The sequence below is a fragment of the Amaranthus tricolor genome, chromosome 12 (genome assembly GCF_026212465.1).
Source record: "Amaranthus tricolor cultivar Red isolate AtriRed21 chromosome 12, ASM2621246v1, whole genome shotgun sequence".
Taxonomy (NCBI): domain Eukaryota; kingdom Viridiplantae; phylum Streptophyta; class Magnoliopsida; order Caryophyllales; family Amaranthaceae; genus Amaranthus; species Amaranthus tricolor.
The window spans coordinates 12,566,680-12,590,200 of record NC_080058.1 but is presented as its reverse complement, the minus strand read 5'-3'; the positions used below and the strand labels follow the sequence as shown (position 1 = coordinate 12,590,200).

General features: G+C 34.8%; 1 protein-coding gene across 1 annotated transcript; it reads left to right on the top strand.

Moving 5' to 3' along the window:
* Positions 1-1,316: 1,316 nt before the first annotated feature.
* Positions 1,317-3,284, top strand: LOC130828582 (uncharacterized). The gene is made up of 4 exons (XM_057694548.1): positions 1,317-2,117; positions 2,244-2,359; positions 2,406-3,170; positions 3,242-3,284. Exons 1-4 carry the CDS (start codon positions 1,317-1,319, stop codon positions 3,282-3,284), a joined length of 1,725 nt encoding a protein of 574 aa, XP_057550531.1.
* The last annotated feature ends 20,237 nt before the right edge of the window (positions 3,285-23,521 follow it).

Genomic DNA, 23,521 nt, shown 5'->3' with positions numbered 1-23,521 from the left:
ACTGCCAAGCATGGGAAGTCATCAAGAAAGGGAGCCTAAGGTCATCCAGTCACCAGTTTTAGTCTGAAAGCATTGTAGAGTATTTTAGTTGTCTGTTATGTTTTTAAGTGTGCACATGCTTTGCACATGGATGTTTTTAGCTGTTATTTCTTTTTGTCTAAATTCCTAAGAGTCCTAAGGCTTTTTCTCCTCATTCATAAGTTTATAAATAGGAGTCCAAGCCATGTAAAAACTTATATTTCAGTTTTTAGATTTAATAACATTGGATGCATTTTTCCTTTGTCTTCCTTGAGTGTGTATGAACATTCATGAGTCTTGAGTAGTGCAAGATTATAAACTTTGTATAACTGAGAGTAGTCCTTGGTTATAATAAGGGAATTGATTGCTTTGGAGTGTTAAAATTCCAAGTCAGTCAATTCAAGAAATAAGTCATAGTGTGTTCTGATTGTGATCAAGAACTCTTTGTGGGTGATTGTTTTGGGGTCCTTTGACGGTGTGATTGTTAGAACTTGAAGCCTGCTTTGAAGACTACATTGCATTTAAGGTTTCCACCCCAATTTTAGTATAAATTGGTATCAGAGCAACAGATTGTTGTGAACGAAAAATCAAGAAAAGCCAAGAACCATCAGAATTGATCCTGCATGTGTTTGGTAAGAGTTTTCTATCATAATTCTTTGTAGAAGCGTGGCCATTATCAAAATTATCTGGAGAATTGAAGGTTTACATCTAAATCTTAATTTCTATACATTGCAAATCAATTTTACACTGTAGAAAAAATTTTGTGCACACGGTTTTCATCCTGCAGAACAAAATCTTGAAATTTCAAGATTCTGAATTTTCAGAGAACAAGTGGTATTTCATTACTCTTAAAACCTTCTGTACATTTGTGTGGATTTTCTTTTTGTAAGTTTCAATATGAATTCTGAGGATAGGAGAATTTTGATTGAAGAGACCCTAGAAGCCATGACTGGCTGCCTTAGGCCTTTTGAATCAGGATAGAGCACCTCAGAACAGAACCAATGATGATAGGAGTTTGAGAGTGGATATGGCTGAGTTTACTGGTCAGTCCTTGAACCCAAAGGAATACATTGATTGGGAGTCTAGTATTGAGAATTATTTTGAGTATAGACACACCCCAGAGGATAAGCAGTTTAAGATGGCCAAGGTAAAACTCACAAAGCTGGCTGCAACTTAGTTGGAGGGAATTCAGAGGCGGAGGGTTAGAGAGGGAAAAAGGGAAGATTGACTCATGGGATGAACTAAAAAAGAAACTTAGGAGGAAATATGTGCCTAGTAATTACACCCAACAGCTGTCTATGCAATGGAATACTCTTACTCAAGGCAACAAATCAGTAGCACAGTACATTCAAGAGTGGGAAAGGTTATCTGTACTTTGTGATATCAGGGAATCTGAGGATATGAGGGTAGGTAAGTTCTTAGGAGGGCTGAGGGAAGACCTTAGGTTGAAGCTCACCACTGTACCTCACCTGACTGTAGCCTTAGCTGGGGAACAAGCCCTGCTACTAGAGCAATACTCTAAGAAAAGAGTAACACAAACCACTGGACAGTCCATGACTAGGAGCATCCAACCCATGAATGCGAGGAATGTGAGCAATACTGGTTCATCTTGTAAAACCAACACTAGTGAACCCAAGGGAAAGAGTGTGACCCCAATTAAAGATGTTGTCTGCTTTAAGTGTCATGGTCATGGACACTTCAAAGTTAATTTCCCTAACAATAGAGCCTTCACCGTAGTTGAATGGGAAGAAATCAGAAGCAGAGATAGGCCTAAGACCATCTTAGTTAGTGTCAATGGCAGGGAGGAAGAGAGGGGCACCATCACTAGTGAGGATGACCCAGATGGCACATATATACAAAGGGAATTAGGGGTAGTCATACCGTATGTATCTGATTCTGAGTCTGACAGGGAGCCTTTATACTCTGAAGAAGAGAGACATAGAACCTTGGTGATTAGGAGGAGTTTTCACACCACCCATAAGGGAAGGAAATTTGATCAGAGGGAAAATATTTTCCAAACTAAGTGTAGAGTTGGTGATAAACTTTGTGACTTAATCATAGATGGGGGTAGTGAAACCAATTGTGTTAGTCAAGATTTGGTACAAGAACTTAAGTTAAAAACACAGGCACACCCTCACCCTTGCAAGTTGAAATAGCGAGATAACAAGGCTAGAGGAGCAATTGGTAAACAATGCTTGATCACATTAACCATAGGCTCATATTAGGACCAAATTCTCTGTGATGTTTTGGACATGAGTGCCTGCCACATCTTACTGGGTAGATCATGGCAGTATGACAGGAGGGTGAAACATGATGGCTGCACAAACATCTATACTTTGAGGCATGAGAGCAAATTGAAGGATTTAATACCTTTACCCCTCACAAAGCTATACCTCCTCCAAAAACCAAGCAACCTGGGACCTTATAAGTAGGAAGAGATGTGTAAGAGAGTTGAGACAAGCAGGATGTTGTTGGATCCTATTCACTAAGGAAGTTGAGCTAGGAGAGACTGAGTTGCCCAAGGAAACTAAACCTATTATTGAGGAGTTCTTAGATGTCTTTCCTGATGAGTTACCTTTAGGCTTACCACCTATTAGAGGTATGGAGCACCAGATTGACTTAATACCAGGAGCTGTGTTTCCCAATAAGCCAGAATATAGGACCAATTCTAAGGAAGCTGAAGAGCTGCAGAGACAAGTGAAGGAGCTTTTAGATAAGGGGTTTGTGAGGGAGAGCCTCAGCCCTTGTGCTGTGCCTACCTTGTTAGTTCCTAAGAAGGATGAGACTTGGAGGATGTGTGTTGACAGTAGGAGTATAAATAACATCACTGTCAAGTATAGGTTCCCAATCCCTAGGATAGATGACATCATGGATGAGCTATCAGGTGCACAGTGGTTTAGCAAGTTGGACTTAAGGAGTGGATATCACCAGATCAGAATGAGAGCTGGGGATGAAAGGAAAACTGCTTTTAAGACCAATTATGGACTATATGAGTGGATGGTTATGCCATTTGGACTCACTGGGGCACCTAGCACATTTATGAGGCTGATGACTGAGGTTCTTAGGCCCTTCTTAGGAAAATTTGTGGTAGTTTATTTGGATGATATACTAGTCTATAGCATAGGATTGCAAGAATACCTAGGTCACCTTAGGTAACTGTTGGAGAGACTTAGAGAACAAAAGCTTTATGCTAAACTTGAGAAATGCCAATTCTTGATGACAGAAGTGAACTTCCTAGGGTTCATAGTAGGAAAGGAGGGTATTAGACCAGATCAAGCCAAAGTAGAAGCCATTAGGGAGTGGCCTACACTAGCACCATCACTCAAGTCAGGTCATTTCATGGTTTGGCTTCTTTCTATAGAAGATTCATCAAAAACTTTACTAGTGTCATGAGCCTCATCACAGAGTGCACCAAGAAGGGAGTTTTTTGTTGGACACTTGAGGCACAAAAGGCTTTTGAAGAAATCAAGTTAGCCATATGTCAAGCAACTATCCTTAGGCTTCCTGACTTTAATTTACCTTTTGAAGTGGAGTGTGATGCAAGTGGGACTGGCATAGGGGCTGTATTAATACAAGAAGGGAGACCTATAGCCTATTTTAGTGAGAAATTGAATCAAAGTAGGAAGAATTACTTCACTTATGATAAGGAGTTCTATGCATTGGTTAGAGCCCTTGAACATTGGTCCCATTACTTGAGAGTTCAGCCTTTTGTCTTACACACTGACCATGAATCACTAAAGTACATTAATGTACAGAAGAAGCTAAGTCCTAGGCATGCTAGGTGGGTAGAGTTTCTACAAACCTTTGATTTTGTGGCTAAACACAAAACTGGGAAGACCAACATAGTAGCTGATGCATTAAGCCGGAAACAACATTTACTAGCCTTGTTAGAATCCAAGATCTTAGGTTTTGAAATGATCAAAGAATACTACCCTACTGATGAGGACTTTAAGGAAATCTACCTTAGTTGTTTGAATGTGCCTTATGGCACATACTGTGTTCAGCAAGGTTTTTTGTTTAACAACAATAGGATGTGCATACCAAGATTACCTTTGACGTTGTTGCTAGTAAAGGAGTCTCATGAGGGGAGTCTTGCTGGTCATTTTAGGATACAAAAGACACTTGATCAATTATCACAAAATTTCTTTTGACCTAAGATGTTAGGCACTGTAGGCAAGTATGGGTTAAGATGTGAGGTACGTATCAAGGCTAAACTAGTCTTTCACAGAGGTGAATATAAGCCCTTACCTGTTGCACATAAGCCATGGGAACACTTGAGCATGGACTTCATTGTAGCATTACCTAGGACTAGGAGGGGTAAGGATGCCATCATGATAGTGGTGGATAGGCTTTCAAAAATGGCACATTTCATAGCATGCACTAAGGTGGAGGATGCACAGAGCACAGCTAGGTTATACTTTGCAGAGGTTGTTAGGTGACTGCTTGGAACACCCTGTGGAGACTGCTTGGCACCAAACTTTGTTTCAGCACATTTCACCACCCACAAACAGATGAGCAAACTGAGGTGACAAATTAAGACCTTAGGGTCTTTACTAAGATCACTTGTTAGTAAGAATCTTAGGGACTGGGACTTAAAGTTATGCCATGCAGAGTTTGCCTACAACAGAATTCCTAGTTGTAGCACTAGATACTCACCTTTGAGTGTGTATGGAAGGAATCCTTTATTACCTTTTACACTAATTGATCTTCCTATTAATGACATGTTTAACTCCAATGCTCATGATCTAGCTGAGGACCTGCTGAAAATTTACAAGCAAGTACATGAGAATATAGTAAAGGCCAATGCTAGATACCAACACAAAGCTAATAGAGGGTTGAAGGGTAACAAACAGCTACAAATTGGTGACTTTGCATGGATTCATCTCAAGAAAGAAAGGTTTCCTCAACTCAGTAAGAATAAATTAATGCTAGAAGCCATAGGACCATTCCAAATCATTGATAAGTATAGGGATAATGCATTCAAGATGGTTTTACCAGAGTAATTTGGCATCTTTTCCACCTTCAACATTGGGGATCTAACTCCTTACTTAGGGGATGCTGAATTGTGGACAATTCTTTCAAAAGAAGGGGGAAATGAACAAATTGTGCGTAAATCAATTGAGGAATCTACAGAGCCCCATGAAGAAGGAAGGAAAGCAGAGGAAGAAGAAATAACAAATGCTGCAACAATTACAGCAACAACAGAAAACAGAAACAATGCAACCAGACAACCCCTGAAAACCTCTGACCAGGTGACCTTGCAAGGACTGTCCAGAGCTAACCCTTGTATCTTGAAGGACATGGAAGACAGAAACGGAATCTCACTACATGGGCCTTTCTATCAAGACCCTAAATGCCTTCTGAAAATCACAAGAAGACACCAAGAAAAGGGGTTAAAGGTCACTCAGTTGCCAGATGAACTGACAGCTGGCTGTACCTGAAAACAGCTGACCAGCCCACCTTTCGTGAGTTGTCCAGACTGATACACATATCCTAGGAGGAATAAAGGGTAGAAATGGAATCTTCATACAAGGATCTCTCCATCAAGACCCTAAGTATCCACTGCCAATCATAGGAAGTCATCAAGAAAGGGAGCCCAAGGTCATCCAGTCACCTGTTTTAGTCTGAAAGCATTGTAGAGTATTTTAGTTGTCTGTTATGTTTTTAAGTGTGCAAATGTTTTGCACGTGGATGTTTTTAGCTGTAATTTCTTGTTGTCTAAATTCCTAAGAGTCCTAAGGCTTTTTCTCCTCATTCATAAGTCTATAAATAGGAGTCCAAGCCATGTAAAAACTTAGATTTCAGTTTTCAGATTTAATAACATTGGATGCATTTTTCCTTTATCTTCCTTAAGTGTGTATGAACATTCATGAGTCTTGAGTAGTGCAAGATTATAAACTTTGTATAACTGAGAGTAGTCCTTGGTTATAATAAGGGAATTGATTGTTTTGGAGTGTTAAAATTTTAAGTCAGTCAATTTAAGAAACAAGTCACAGTGTGTTCTGTTTGTGATCAAGAACTCACTGTGGGTGATTGTTTTGGGGTCCTTTGACGGTGTGATTGTCAGAATTTGAAGGTCTGCCTTGAAGACTACATTGCATTGAAGGTTTCCACCCCTATTTCAGTCCACTTTTTGAAGTGTATTAGTAACAAAACCACGTAACTTTGTAGATTGATAACTTATGTGCTTGGCTTTCCATCTTTGATCATCGTCTAGAGTAGTGGGAGTGGCCACAACCTCTTCCCTTAAGGAACTATAAGGCCCAATACTGGAGGCCACATTATTACCATGAGCATTAGCCGCAAACTCATACCACTTTGGCTAACAATGCTTGTAAGCTGAACTTCTTCGTTGTTCGTAGACACTTCCCCCTCACTACTTGTGGGATTAGTAGTAACAACCCTCTCATGAAGAACCTCACCATTAATAACATCGTCATTCCTACTTGCACCAAGACCAAGAAGGTCATCAAAAGAATCATCAATATAATCAAAATTAGGTGCAACAATATTCGTTAGAGAGGATGAGGTGGAAGGAGTATTATGAGCAAAAGGAAAATCGGTTTCATAAACTTCACATCCCTAAACACAAAGTATTCACATGTTTCAAGATCATATAATTTCCACCCTTTCTTCCCCTGCGGATAACCAACAAATATGCATTCTCTACTCCGACTCATAAACTTATCCCTCTTGGATTTGATGTTATGTGTATAGCACAAACACCCAAAGACACGAAGTGTATCATAGGATGGAGGAGTATTAAACAAAACCTCATAAGGACTTTTATTGTCAACTAAAGGAGAAGGTGTGCGAGTAATTATATAACTAGCAGCTAAGACACAATTACCACAAAAAGATAAAGGTAAATTAGCCTGAAATCGTAAAGCTCGAGCTACATTCAAAATGTGACGATGTTTACGTTCAACTTATCCCATTCTGTTGAGGTGTATAAACACAAGAAGTTTGAAACAAAATGTCATTATGCTGAAAATAATCTCTCATGCAATTGAACTCTGTGCCATTATCACTTCGCACCACTTTAACTTTAGCATCAAATTGTCGCTCAGTCATGGAAAAAAAAGAACTAAACATCTTATAAACCTCGGTTTTGTGAAATAGGAGATACACCCACACCGCTCTTGAATAATCATCAACCAAAGTAAGAAAATAAGTAGCACCACAAGAGAAGGGAGTATGATACTTCCCCCATAAATCACAATGTATAATTTCAAAACACTTTGTTGCCTTACTGTCACTAATAGGAAATTTATCTCTTGTTTGTTTTGCTTGATGACATATATCACAAGCTTTGCTAGAAAATCTACAAGATTTAACCAAAAAGGGAAGTGACCTCATAACTTTATATGAATGATGACCAAGACGTTGATGCCATAAATCAGAAGAAGATACCCCATCGATATTCAATGCACCAATACTAGGAAACTCATGAAAATAGTACAGTCCGTCTATTCGTTCACCCACTCCAATCAAAGTCCTCAAGTGTAGATCCTGTATAACAAAAGATGTTTTATTGAAAAGCAAAACACAACTCATATCATCAGGCAATTGGGTAATAGAAATCAAACTGCATTATAGATCTGGGACATACAACACATTTCGTAGAACAATATCTGAACACAGTTTCACATCACCCTTCATGGTGGAGACAACCTGTTTACCATCTGGTAGCCCAATCGGACAATTGGTAATCGTATGAATATTGCTCAATAAATCAAAAGTACTAGTAACATGATGGGATGCACCCGAATCAATAAGCCAACAAGAAGTACTACCATTCAAATGATTGCGAGAATCGCTTGTTGACGAGTGACCAAGCCAATCAAGAAAATATTACCATTGTACTTTCGGTATTCCAGACAAAATGTCATTAAAATGTTGACCATAAGCAGCTTCAACATTGTAAGGACGTGATTGAAGCTATCACACGAGGTATTTATGTGTCACGTAGAAAATATATTGCCATAGTAAAAGAAAAGGAGAAGACAAATTACCTTGAACGCGTCGAATAATAACTAATCGACCAAAATATCAATTAATGGTAACACTAATACTCAAAAAAAAAAAAAAGAATCACACTTATAGAAGAATTGAACAAATTAGGCGGCTAAAACACCAATTCCCAAAACAAGAAATCAAAAGCACGCCTCATTTTGAATTGTAAATTTAGAAGGAGAATGAAGAAAGGCATAATGAACCGTCAGGGTTTTCATTATTATTTTTTTTTATTTTTTACGTTTTATTTAATCCAATTAGAAATTTTTTAATTATAAATCAGTTATGGATTTATTTCCACATTTAATTTATAATTAATGAAATAATAAAAGTGGTTAATTTCTTATTAAATTAAATTAAATTAATTAAATAAGAAATTAACCACTTTTATTTAAAGTTAATTCAAATTAAGTTAATTTTAATTAAATAAGAAATTATAAAGTGGTTAATTTAAATTAATTTATTAATTTAGTTGACACTTAATTTTATTAATATGGCTAATATAAATTAAGTGGTGAGTGCTTTGAATTTTATTTATTGTACATAAATTATTTTATATAATATCATTTTAATTTAGTTATTTAAATAGTTGATTTATTTAATTAAGTTATTACTTATTTTATTAATTTGATTAATATTATTAGTTATTTATGCTTCAATTTTGTTAATTACATGTATTTTATTTTATTATTTGATATTACATATTTGTATGTTTATAATATTTGATATTATATTTTGCATTGGACAGTGCTTCCTTATATTGTGTTGGGGTTGGGCTTAGGCAAAAAAAAAAAAAAAATTGGGCCCCTTTATTATATTTCTAAAATATAAATTTCAGAAGAAAAATATAGAAAATGTAGTATATAATGTATTTATAAAATATTATTATTGTCTTAAGAAAATCACAAAAAAGTGTTTGCTATGAACATAGAAGTTTAGAACCAGACAAATTAAAATTATAAACTAAGAAACCAAAATGTAAATACAAATTCTCCCGTGACACGATCTCATAGTAAGATCATTTTAATTGGATTGGCCTAAATTACATTTATTTTAAAGTGATTAACATCTTATAGTCTTAAAGTTATCACTTGTAATCTTAAAGTGATCATATATAATTTTAAAGTGATTACTTAGAAAATTGGGCTTATTTATATAAACTCGTCTCATGACGAGACGGTCTCATATAAAACGACTTCAAAATATAAATAGCGAAGAAAAGTAAAGAACTAAGACTAGACAAATTAGACTAAATTAGAATAAACTAAGAACTAGACAATACCCAACAAAACCGGAGAAACATGATGAAAAAAAAACCCAAATAATTAGACCAAATCGTAGAAAATTAAACCTAAAAAATTAAGCCCAAAAAATTAAATCCCTAAAACTAAACACAAGAACCCTACAAATGAAATCGAAAACTATACCCATAGAATTGAAGAAATTAATTAATTAAACCCAGAAAATGAAACGCATGAAATTAAAGATGAACTAATTAGACCAAATTATAGAAATTAAACCCATAAAATTAAACGCAAGAACACAAACAGTGAAACAATCAAATCGAAAATTCAAAATTTATACCCACAAAATGTAGAAATTTAAACCCAAATGATTGTTGAAATTAAAACCCAAATAATTGACGAATTTACTCAAAAATTGCAGTTGTAGAAAATCAAAATTATTCGAATTATGAAGAGTGATGTTGAATGTAGAAGCTTCTTCCAATACCATAATTTTCTCCTTCGAAAAATGCAATCCTTTGGCCTTTCCATAGAAGTATTTTTCAGATTCACAAAGAAAATGATTAAATGTAGAAAGAAATGGGAAGTGGGAATACAAAAAGGCAAAAGTCAACCTAACTTTCCATTTATTTCACTTTTCCTTTGCTAATTTCGTGTTGTATGTTGTATATTGCTAGATTAACTTTTTTTTTTATTACTCAGCCAAAATACAGATTTACATTTGGGCCCCTATATTTATTGGGCCTTAGCGGTGACACTTCTTGTCTACCCCTAAGACCGGCCCTTGCATTGTTACTATCTTTTATAATTAATTATTTATATTCTAAAATTTAAATATTATTGTAATGTAAAAGAAAATTGGGATTGCTGACAACACAACAAATGTCTTTAAGTCTATTTTGTTCAATAAGTTTAAACATTTCTTAGACTTCTTTCGAAGCTTGGTTTATGATTTGCTGAGCATTGACAGAGGTTGGAAATGGTAGTTTCACTATGGAGTTTGATGGATTCATTGCTGAACATGAGTTTGTGTCAAGGAGGAGAGTACTAATATTTTGGTGACTTGAATTAAGTTTGATACATGGGAAAAGACAAGAGAAGTGGGTGAGTTCCATAGACTAGCAACGAGTCGTCGCTTCTAACGATGAGTCATCGCTCCCTTTCTAATGCCTGGGCATTTTTCAGACAATTGGTTGCTTCTGGGAATGGTGAAATCGATGAGTTGTCTGTTCCTTTCTGATGTTGAAGTGAGTTTTAATAATTGAGGACGAGTATTCTTTTTTTCTCCAATCAAAAGAGACGAGTTGTTGCATTCTTCGGCGTGCGGTGATTATGCGTCTTTAATCCGTTTTCTTGTTTTCTTTAAACCTAATTATCTTTGTAAATGAGGGTTACTATATAAACCCCACATTCCTTAGGTTTAGGGTTAGGTCGAAAAACAGAAGAGAAAAATAGAGGATTCAATTAAAGAGCCACAAAAATTGAGAGTTTCTTTGTTTCCTCTTGTTTCTGTAATTTCATAGTGATAATTTGGTGCCTGGTGGAGGTAGTTATTTCATTGATAGTGAATCACATTAATTTCTTGATGTTTTTATAATTGTTCTTTTCTTCTTTATTATTTCTTTAAGTATCTTTCTAGAATCGAGAGATTCTTTGGCCGTATCATCTTTTATGGGATTTTTTGAGCGGGATACACTGGGTACGATGATGATGATGATTTCTTTACTGTTTCTTGATTGTTTTTGGATAATTACCATAAATATAAAAGTAATTAAGAAAATTCTATAAATATAAGTTAAGAATAACTCAAGTCAGCAGCCATAAGTCCCAACTCCCAAGTTACAATAAAAATTTCATGACAATTATTATTGTAAGCTCCATTATTCATGCGAGAAACATCAAATTGAATAAATACTTGTAACCTTCTATATGAATTATGATAAGGACATGAATCATATAAGACAAGAATTAGCGGAAGAAGCCGAGGTGTTAGGAAAATAGTGAGTAACAAAAGAACATTGTTTAGACCTGACTGAATAGATTTTGGGTCACCATTGTTGCGGACCCAAGTAACATACAGCATGGCTACAATAACAAATAATGTTAATTAATCATTCACAACTCACAACATATTACGTTATGTCTGCTTGCATTGTTCTGTTAAATGATAGAAATTATATTGTAATAAAATTTTATGTAATTTTAGTTTTATTAAAAAGAAAATTTACAAAAAAACTACATATTCTACGGCACGACACCTTTTGTAAAAAATTACCTAATCTAATTTTTTTCAAAAAATTATCTTATGTGATATTTTTGTTTGCAAAAGACTATCACTTAACAGAAATTGTCAGTTGATCGTCAAGTTGAGCATTGAGACTTCATTACATGTACCCTTTCCTCCGTTGTTTCTCCTATTTTCCCTCCAATTTCTTAATTTTTCCCTCTATTTTCCCTCCAATTTCCTAATTAAACTCTAAAAAACAATAAGGAAATGTCATAAAAAAAATACCCTTGTTTAGTTACTCATTTGAAATCAATTGTAATTCTCTTCACCACTCTCCTCTTTTTAGCCATCATGAACATAGTAAAGAATAAATTGTGCTAAATATTACTTGTTATATGATTAAAGTGATAAAATCAGAGAATTTCGAGGAGTAAGAAACTGTGAGAAGCATATTATTATGCAACTACATGCAGTAGAGAGCAGAGAAATTATAGGCTGTTGGTATAATGCAATCAATGAGGAACAATTAACCTATCGGTAAATTAGAGGAGTAAATGCTATATCTTCACTTTGAATAATTTTTGTAGGCATAGGTTAACTCTATGAACAATGAGAAGCAAAGAGAATGGAAGGAATAAGCTATGGAGAGCAGAATAATCGTCACTTAAGTGCAATTAGTAATATCACTTGCAAGAAACGTGTTTGGTCAAACTAAAACATGACGGTCAACAAACGGATTTTGTTGCCTGGTAGTGTTTTGCATACGTATGGGTTATATAAGATAGTTTTTCGCAAAAAAAAAAGTTAGAATAGGTATTTTTTTGCAAATTGAAAGGTGGTATAGAATAGATATTTTTTTTATAATTTTCCCTTATTAAAAAAATCATTTGATAATGTTTATGATCCTACTTATTCTACTTTGGTCATCTTTTAACAAATTTTTTTGCTATTTACTACTATGTGAAAAGATGATATTTAGAGACACTAATAATTTTGATAAAATAGTATAAAAACATTTCAAAAAAAGTTTATCGGCCTAAACTTCATTCTTATTCCCATAATTTAATATCAACGAGCAAATGATTAATGCTATGATTAGTTTCGTAATTACTATTAAAAGTTGCGTATGATGATGAAAATTTAGTATAAATAATTTTGGTGAATAAAATCATTTGACTAGTTTAATGGTTATTTTGAGAATCATATCTTATCTAAATTGGAAAGTAGATATTAATTTCGAGGTTAGATGCTAAGTTTGATTCTCACATCCCTCCTGCTTTCCTCAGCATACCCTTTAATAAATAAAAAGCTCAATGGTTATATTGTTCTATTTCAATAATCTCATTTTATTCACAAATACCAATGAATTATAATTTAATTTGAAAAGGAGGTATATATAAAATGGTAATGAAAATTTGTGAAGTAAATCGTCTTTATGATCAATTTTTTATTATCATAACAATGACATCATACATTATATAAATTTAGCAATATTTAATACCAATAATTAAACACACATTTAATATTAACTTTAGGTTGTATTTAAAAGCTAAATCAGAACGTGACATTTAAAAATGGTCTGGTGATTTGAGGACCTACTCATACGATTTCATGCTTCTTCATTACATATTTACATATATAATAATAATAATAATAATAATAATAATAATAATAATAATAATAATAATAATAATATCTAAATAATTTGTGGTATTTTGACTAGGCCAAATTATATCTCATCATTGATCTCCAAATGGAATAATAATTATTATTTATATTATGATCAAAATAAGAATTAAACATTAGCAGGTTGTGACCACATGACCCTGCCTCACCTTATCTTTTGACAATTTACATAAATATTAATTACAAAATTATGTTAACATAAGTAAGCTTTCTTGATTAAAGAGTGAGCCACAGACATGATACCAAATCGGAGCAATCGGAATGCCGGTCACGTCTAATTATCTATCTATAATCTGTTATTAAAACAAAACAAAACACTACTGACAATATCGTCACAACCTCAACAAAAGTTTTCAATCTAAAACTCAATGATGATATCATTGTTATTAAGACTAATATTTATATTTTTGACTTTATAACTTTTTAAGTATGACTATAATATTATTTATATTGATTAATTTTATGCTTTTTAGGTCATATCATTTAATGTATTAGAAAATCATATAAGTATTTTATTTTAAAATTTTCAATTATTTATAAAATCTTTTTAATTTTATTCATGAGTATTATTTAGTGTATTGGATATTTTGAGATGGTTAAAACATAATATACTTTTATTAGTATTGTTTTTTGGTTATTTATTTCATTGGTTACTCAAATGTAATGCTTAATTTTTTAAAATTTTAATTTCTTAAATAATATAATATGTCAAAAAATTTAATAAAGCTGTGCATCGTACGAGAACTATCTAGTATACTTCTATAACTAAAGTCAATAACATAGTTTATTAAATCCAAAAAAACTATTGTTATTACAATTTGTTACCCTCCAACATTGATATTGATTAAAGCATGAAAATCTATTATTTCTACATATTAATTTTATTTTTAGAATGTGATTAAATACGTGTTTAGAAAAATAATTTTTTCGCATTTAATAAATAATTAAAAGTTCATGCTCAGGGCTTTGTGCTAACAATGCAAAATTAGGGATTTACCTTGCAGGGGTCAGTACTGAATTTAGAGTCTACGCCTCTAGCACATTGGACTTCACCTTTGAAAGTCTACCCGTCAAATACCTTGGTATGCCTCTCACCTCCAAGCGTTACACAGTTGTTGATTGCGAGTACCTGGTTGATAAAATGACGGCTAGGATCCACTCCTGGTATGCAAAGAATCTCTCCTATATCCCCCGTCTATAACTGGTCAACTCCATCCTCATGAGCATTTCAAACTACTGGTGCCAAAAAGTCATCCTCTCAAAGAGAATTTTGAATCAGATCAACACAGTTTGCAGGTCATATCTTTGGCATGGTGATACTGATACTAGAACTTTAGGGAATGTAAATTGGGTAAAGGGTTTGTAGGCCTAAAAAAGAAGTTGGCCTTAGGGTTGGGAACTTGGAACTTTGGAACCTCGCTGCTATGGGAAAAATAGCAAGGCACATCAGCACAATGCAAGAATCTTTATTGGTCAAATAGATGCACGAAGTATATATGAAATGAGAAAAGTGAGAATTCTTCAATGCCCCCATCACCGCAAGCTGGATAGTAAAGAAACTTTGTCAAGTAAAGGAAACATTGCAGCTGGATGGCAAAACCAAACTACTTCATAGCCGCCATCCCTAAAAGCCGCTTTGTGATATGGCTCGCCTGCCAAGGAGGACTCAAAACAAAGCAAAGGATCATGAGCATGGGAATGATAGACAACGATACTTACCCCATTTGCAGTATCCAAACCGAATCAGTTGGTCACCTCTTCTTCAAATGCGAGTTTAGTAGTCAATGCGTGGAAGCACTTAAGGATTGGCTAGGATTTAATTGGCGTGTCACCACCTCGAAAGACCTCTACCGGAAATGCAGAATGTCTAAGTCAATAGTGAGACTCATAGAAGCTACTTTTGGCAACCTTGCATACACTATCTGGAGTGTGAGAAATGAAGCGGTGTGGCATAACCAAGTGAGAACTGTTGGGAAAGTAATTGATTCCATCAAAGCCGACGCCAAAACCAGAGTCAGCTGCCTCAACATGAGCGAATCCGTTACAACTTGGTGGAGGGCCCTAACCTGCTGCAACTCTTCCTGCCCCGGACTCTAGAATCAAGCCTTGGATCAGACCCTGGTACAGATCTTTTAGGTTGTCTTTTGAAACCGATCAGCCTTTTGTTGTTCTTTTGAAGCGCTATTTTGTAATAGTCTGTTTACTGCTTGGTTGTTTTTTTTTTGTTTTTTTTTCTTTACTGCCTTTCTGCTCTTATAAACGCAAAAGGATAAGTCTATCCTTGTATCGTCGTATGTGGCTTTATTCTTTTGAGATATCCCAGTGTCTCCCGTGCACATAAAGAGTGAGGTAGAGAAACCCTTCATAGAAAGTGGACTTTAATTTCACACTGATGCAAACTTTAGAGACACCTGGATATCTGGGTATTTATTTTAGCCTTCTCTTGTAAACTAGTTGTTTATATCTGTTAAACCTTGCCACAAAGTCTTGAAAATGATCAAAAATGGACGGAGCAGAGAGAGAAGATGCAGAGGAAAGATGAGGAAGAAGAGAGAAAAGGAAAAACAACTTGTCTTATTTCAATCAAAGAAAATCAGAAAAGACATTATTACACATTTGTACAAAATACATGTATATATATGAATATATTTTTGAATCTAAAAAGAATATCTATTTATATTGTAGTAATATGTTCAACACCCCCCCTCAAACTAGGGTTGTGTAACATGCCTAGTTTGGATATGAGAGTGTTGTGCTGTGAGGATGGAAGGATTTTGGTCAGGACGTCTGCCAATTGAGAGGAAGTAGGGAGATAGGTAAGCTGAATCAATTCTTCAAGGACTTTATCTCTTGTGAAATGGCAGTCCACCTCTATATGTTTTGTTCTTTCGTGAAATATGGGATTTTTAGCAATGTGTATTGCACTTTGATTGTCACAATGCAATGTTACAGGTTGTAAGGAATGTATTTGTAAATCTGCTAGGAGCCTAACTACCCAAGCCACTTCACTTGCTGCAGAAGACATTGCACGATATTCAGCTTCACTAGATGATTTTGATACAGTGCTTTGTTTCTTTGATTTCCATGCAATTGGTGAGCCACCTAGTAGAAGAATGTAGCCAGTTATGGAACGTCTTGAATTAGGACATGAGGCCCAATCAGAATCACTAAATGCTTGTAGAGTGAGCTTGTCTGATCCTTGTATTAGTATGCGTTGGCCTGAAGTGCTTGCCACATACCTCAATGTGTTGTGTAAGGCATTGATGTGTGGGAGTCTTGGTGTCTGCATGAATTGGCTAAGGTGTTTGCACAGTATAGGCTAGGTCAGGCCTGGTATGAGTTAGAAAATTAAGTTTGCCAACCATTTTTCTGTAGTAACTGGGTTCAGAATAAAGTTCACCTTCATCTTGATGTAGTTTGAGGTTCTGAGGGAGAGGAGTAACAGCAGGTTTGGATATATCAACTTTAGAAGATTGTAATAAGTCCTTGGTGAACTTTTTTTGAGTAAGAGCAATGCCATTTGGCAGGTATCCAATCTCAATGCCCAAAAAATAGTGAAGTTTACCCAGATCTTTTATGCTGAATACCTGATGGAGATGAGTTTTGAGCGTTGAGATGACACTCTGATCATTACCTGTAATAAGGATGTCATCTACATAAACTGCTACTGCTGTGAATGAGTTTTGTTGATCCCTTATGAATAAACTGTAGTCATTTTTGGATTGAGAAAAACCTTGAGAAAGAAGTTCAGAAACAAGTTTTGCAAACCACTGCCTTGAGGCTTGTTTAAGGCCATATAAGGACTTCTTTAGGAGGCAAACTTTCTTTGATGAATTTGGTAAACCTTCAGGAGCTTTCATGTATACCTCCTCATTTAGATCCCCATGTAAAAAGGCGTTATTAACATCTAATTGAAAAATATCCCATTGCTTGTAAACAGCCAAGGAAATAAGGCATCTTACAGTTGTCATTTTTACTACGGGAGAAAAAGTCTCTTCATAGTCTATTCCTTCCTTTTGTGTATAACCCTTTGCTACTAATCTGGCTTTGTATCGTTCAAGTGAGCCATCAGCTTGTAATTTGATCTTGTATACCCATTTGCAACCAATTGCCTTTTTACCTTTTGGCAAATCAACCATAACCCAAGTCTGATTATGTTGTAAAGCTTGTAATTCCTGTTGCATAGCAGCTTGCCATTCTTTATATTGGTTTGCTTCATTGTATGATTGTGGTTCAAATAGAGATGTCATGGAAGCCATCAAACACTTATGTGAATCAGGTAAAGTAGAGAAACTTAGAATATTACACCAATTTGGGGAAGTAGATGAAATGGTAGCATGAGAACAAACATAATCTGCTAGATACTGAGGTGTTTGTTTGATTCTACTTGAGTGTCTGGTTGGTTGTAATGAAGGTTGAGTAGTGGTAGTATTTTGATGGCTGATATGTTGTGAAATGTCTATTAAATGGTCAGAAGGGGTAGAAGAAGAGGTAGGTGCAGTAGTAGATATGTGATGTGTTCTTGTTGAAGGAGGAACATCATCCTCAGTGTAATCAGGGGTATTAGTTGTTAGAGGTAAAAAAAATGGATAGAAAGGAGAGGAATGAGAGGATGTTGTTGTTTGTAAATGAAAGGGAAAATGTTTTTCAAAGAAAATTACATCTCTGGATATCAAAACCTTTTTTGTTACTAAATCATATACTTTGTATGCTTTTTGTAAGTTTGGATAACCAATGAAAACACAGGGATGTGCCCTTGCATCAAACTTGGTTATGTGCATTTTCTTAGTTGAAATAAAACAGAGGCAGCCAAAAGATCTGAGGTGTGATAAATTTGGTTTAGTTTGAAGAAGTTTTTCCTGAGGAGAAATGAGGCCCAAAGATTGTAGGGGCATTCTGTTGATGAGATAAGCAGCTGTGAGCACACATTCACCCCAGAATTGTTTAGGCAAGTTGGATTGGAATGATAGGGCTCTGGCAGTCTTAAGAAGATGTTTGTGTTTTCTTTCCACCACTCCATTTTGTTGTGGAGTGGCTGAACAGGCTTTGTAGTGTGTGATACCTTTAGTAAGCAAAAAATCTTTCATGTGTCCCTCACAAAGGTCTGGTGCATTATCAGATCTGATACTTTTGATAAGGGCATTAAATTGTGTTTTTACATAAGAATAGAAAGATTTGAATATAGACACAGCATCACTTTTGTATTTCATAAGATAAATCCAAGTAGTTCTAGTGAAATCATCAACTATAGTGAGAAACATAGTACAACCATTATGAGTACAATGCTTATAAGGACCCCAGATGTCTAAATGAAGAAGCGCAAAAGGAACTATAGTTTTGATATGACTGGTGGGGAAGGATAGTCTACTTTGTCTAGCTGCAGGGCAAATTTTACAAAAGGAACTATGTTCATAACTAGAAGTTCTTAGAGTAGGCAAGACATTCTTTATTACATTGAAAGGTAGATGACCAAGTCTGAGGTGCCATAATTTGGCATTATTAGAATCTGATATAGCTGAATAGCATGATCGTGGTGAGGAGGCTTGATCTTGAACAGATGGCTTGGAAAGAACTGGTGTAGATTGACAGTAATATAATCCATGTTTGAGATTACCAAGCTGAATTGGAGTTTTCAGAGAAGGGCCCTGTATAGAACATGTGTTATTTGAGAAAGAAACAGTGCAAGATAGATCTCTACAAAGTTTAGTGACAGAGATAAGATTGAAGTGGAACTGAGGAACGTGCAACTCATCTTGCAACATAATTTCAGAATTTAGTGGAATGTTGCCATGGTGTTTTATCAAAGCTTGAGAGCCATCAGGTAAAGTAATGTGATTTTGAAAATGTGAAGGAAAGGGTTGAAAAGAATCAAAAAGATCAAGGTTGTATGTTATGTGATTGGTAGCACCACTGTCAATTATCCAAAGAGCATTATTAGTTGAAAAAAGACATTGCTCACCAACTAAGAAGCATGCAGTGTTTGAATCTTCAGCAAGAATTGGAGAGGATTCTTTTGTTGATTGATCAAATGTAGCAGCATATTATATTGTTCAGTGGTGAAAGAATTGGAACCAGCTGGTGTAGATTGTAGCTTGTGTGGATCAGGATTTTCTAAATCAACCAAAGCAACTACTTTGTTATTCTTCCAATTGGACTTAGTAGCAGAGTTTGAAGGAAGGCCATGCAATCTGTAGCATCTATCTTTAGTGTGACCAGTCTTCTTGCAATAGTCACAAAATTAGGATGATTTTCTTTGAGAGGAGGACTTTTCACTAGAATGAGGAGGTCTGTATGGAATTATGCCAGAGTTACTTCTATGTTCAGAAGGTCTCCCTTTGTTGGCAAACATGGCATGAGAGTCTTTTGGAATATTTTCAGAGATAGCCTTGTGTTCTTCTTCCTGTGCCAGGAGCCTGTAAGCATGAGATATAGGTGGCAGAGGATATTGCATAAGGATATTGGCCCTGACATGTGAGAAATTAGGGTTGAGCTTCATTAGAAAAGAAATAGTTCGTTGTTCTTCTTGAAGAGTCAAGACTCTTTGTGTGATTCTACAGGTGCAATTTGTACAAGTGCATATTGGCAAAGGTTGAGTAGCATCTTGTGTATCCCATAGTATTTTCATTTTTGTGTAGAACGAAGAAATACTATCTGTTCCTTGTTGCATGTCAGCAAGTTGCTGTAGAGTGGAATAAATTTGTGTACCAGAAGTCTGTCCAAATCTTTCTTGAAGATTAGACCATATTGCGGAAGCAGAATCAAAATGTAGAACACTTCTGGCGATTATTGGATCTAGCACCTTCATGAACCAGGTGATAAGAGTACTATTGATTCTTTCCTAGGCCGGAAAGAGAGAAGAAGAATCAGCAGGTTTTGAAATGTTGCCATTGATGAAGCCGAATTTGTTCTTGGCTGATAAAGCTATTGTAACAGATCTTTTCCAATCAATGAAATTGTTTCCAGTAAAAGGAGTAGAAACGAGTATGAAACTGGCATCGCTAGGATGTAAATAATATGGAGAGGTTGGATTAGTGATAAGGTCGATGTTTTGTTGAGTTTCAGAATAAGAAGACATAATCGATTGAAGGAGAGGAAGAGTCTGAAAAACAGTTTCATATACCAAAGAAACAAGGGACAAAGGATAAGAAACACTTACGGATGTATGAAGATACTGGAAAAAAAGAAAAAAAAAAACGAGCCGATCGAGAATCAAGAAGAAGATCAAGATATCGAGAAAATTAGGGTTTCAGAAAAAAAAATGGTGAAGAAAGAGGCGAAAAGAAGAAGAAGGATCGAGAGGTTAGTCTGATACCATGTTAAACCTTGCCACAAAGTCTTGAAGATGATCAAAAATGGACGGAGCAGAGAGAGAAGATGCAGAGGAAAGATGAGGAAGAAGAGAGAAAAGGAAAAACAACTTGTCTTATTTCAATCAAAGAAAATCAGAAAAGACATTATTACACATTTGTACAAAATACATGTATATATATGAATATATTTTTGAATCTAAAAAGAATATCTATTTATATTGTATTAATATGTTCAACAATATCTATATATAAAATTGTTTGACAAAAAAAATTAAAAGTTTTATAAAATGCACATAATATAATGTTTAAAACTCATTTGTATATTGATGGATTCTTAAAAAATAATATTTTCGTACTAGATCAAATTAACTTTAAAAAATATCAAAAATTTTAACCACTCGTATAACTTATCTAAGTGATAAGAACAAATGAAGTACAAAGATTGACATAGTACTAAAATTAAATATAACTTTAGAAAGGAGGTATTGAATAGAGTATATCGTTTATGTAATTTTTCACTCTGTTAGGAATTAAGATCCTAGTCAACGTAATCGTCATGATCATACGATCTCTTCAAAAGAGATTAATATTGTGTTTGAAAGGCTTTGACAAATAAATTGTGTGGAAATTAAGTAGAAAGTTATTTAAGGAGTTCAACTTATTATATACTCTACATCAATGGGTTCTCTTTGCCCTTAGAATTTCCTAAATTCTCAAATTAATTTTTATTCAATTTTTTGAGTTATAGAATGATTCTCTGAATAAGGCCACACTAATCTATAACACAAACCCGTAGCAGTTATGCTACCACTTCACGAAACTCTCCATGCACTAAAAAAAAGGTAAAATTTGAGATAACCTAAAGGCGACGGGTAAATGGTGGTCGCCCTTGGTGAAGAACAGGCAATGAATAGGCGACGAAAAATGCATGAGGGAAGGGGCAATGGCACCAGGGAGGTTTCCCATCAATCACAGCAAATAAGTTTTTTTCAAAAATTGCTTTGAAAAGTGGCGACAGAATTTATTTTATCTTTTTTGATTTCAGGCCATGCGGCTATGACATGGGGTGGTCGTTAGCTCATCACCCACTACGACTACTTTTTTTTGAATATATTTTGAAAATGGGAATGACACAGGGTGGTCGTCCAGTCGTTACTACATTACTGTATGCCCTAACTGATTTTGTATTTAAATTTGGCGATGAGCTGAAGACCTCTCTTGCTCGTCACCTTTTTCTCTTTAAATAAATTTGTCTTTTAGTTGATTTTTACCATAAAATTTTAGAGGCGTCGCATTGCGTGAGTGGTGTTGTGAATGGGCTATGACAATGGTGAAGAACAAATAAGAACAAAAATACACAAAGAAACACAAAAAACTGAGCAGGAACAACAATGAACAAAGACACAAGATATATGAGGTATCTAAGGATACCTCCCCCTCAAACAATACTTACTTTCATTAATATATCAACATACATCAATGAGAAGTCACACACAAGCTTTGAGAACACACTCACAAAGCAAAGACCTCACCTTTAATGGTGGTCTCACACAAACAACCTAATACAAGGATGAAGGAACTCTAATGGTGTAAACCCTAGTTGCCTCACTTGTATTAGTCTCTCACTAACCCTAATGATGCCCTAAGAACCCTTTATAGTCCCATAACATATTAGAAAGCCTTAGAACGAGCGAATCCGCTCGATCAAGAAGAAAGGGGTTCTAGAAGCTACTAGATTGCATCTGTTACATTGCTCGACCGAGCCATTGAGCTCGACCATTCGAGCAACCCTTTCTTTGGCATTCCCTTGCTATTATCAAAGCATACCAAGTCTTCCACCTTGATCACTTCATCAAGTGATCCAAACTTCAATCCTCGATATTCCATTTCACTCACATCTTCACTCTCAAGTGTGCAAGATAGTGCGTGAGCTATGAGGTGCTGGAAGTCTTCACCAATGGCATGAGATTTGGGACTTGGCACAACAAATGGATAATTTTTTTTTTCTTTATTAGAGGTTATTTTAATGTCATTGTATTCATTGATTTGTTATTTTTTAATAATGTATGAAATTCAAATTTATAATTTAATAAGTAGTTCTTCAATCGTTCATGCATATAGGAACATCAATCTCCATTTTGTAGTTCTTCAATCGCCATTTTGCAGACAGATTTCACACACACATGAACATCAATCTCCCTTGCAAAATTCTTCTCAAGAGCCATCTTAAGCGTTGATTTGTATCTCTTTCGACTTCAATACTATATACCATTGTTGATTTGTATCTCTTTCAAGTAAGTTTCTCTTGCTATTATAAATTGTTTCAATAAATTATCATGGATAGAATAAAATTGGGGATTGTGTTTGTTTTCGGCTTCGTCCCGTCATCTTCAATTAGGGTTCCAATTCGCCATTGTTGATACCAATTGTTGATACTAATATATTATAAACTGTATCAATGAATGAGAATTACCATTGTTGATATCGATTTATTATATAGATTAGTAAATTAGGGTTGTTTGATACCAAAACTGGGGATATGACAAGTTCGGGTATTTAGTTCACTGTTCCTGTGTTCCTGTCTGATAAATTTATTCATATGACAAGTTCAGATATTGATTTATATAATAGATTAGTAAATTGGGTATTGTCTTATTTTTTTTCATTTGTGTTCCAATGTTCCGGTATTTAGTTCACTGTTCTCTTCTATCTGATAAATTTATCCAAATTTTTTTTGGATATGATAAGTTCCACGAACTGATGTGTGATTGTAACACCCCGTAATTTATCGGATTTAGAAATAAGTAAAATATAATAAAATAAAGTATAACATAATAAAATAAATAAGTAATATTAAATTATACTATTTTATATAGTTAATTATAAGAAATAAAGTAGGTTTAATTTTAACGGTAACAAGTTTTATCGCGTACGATGTTATCGTGTGACGTTTCTTGCTGTTTTAACAAAAGTATAATAATTACTTAATTAATAAAAAAAATAAATTTATGGAAGAGAGG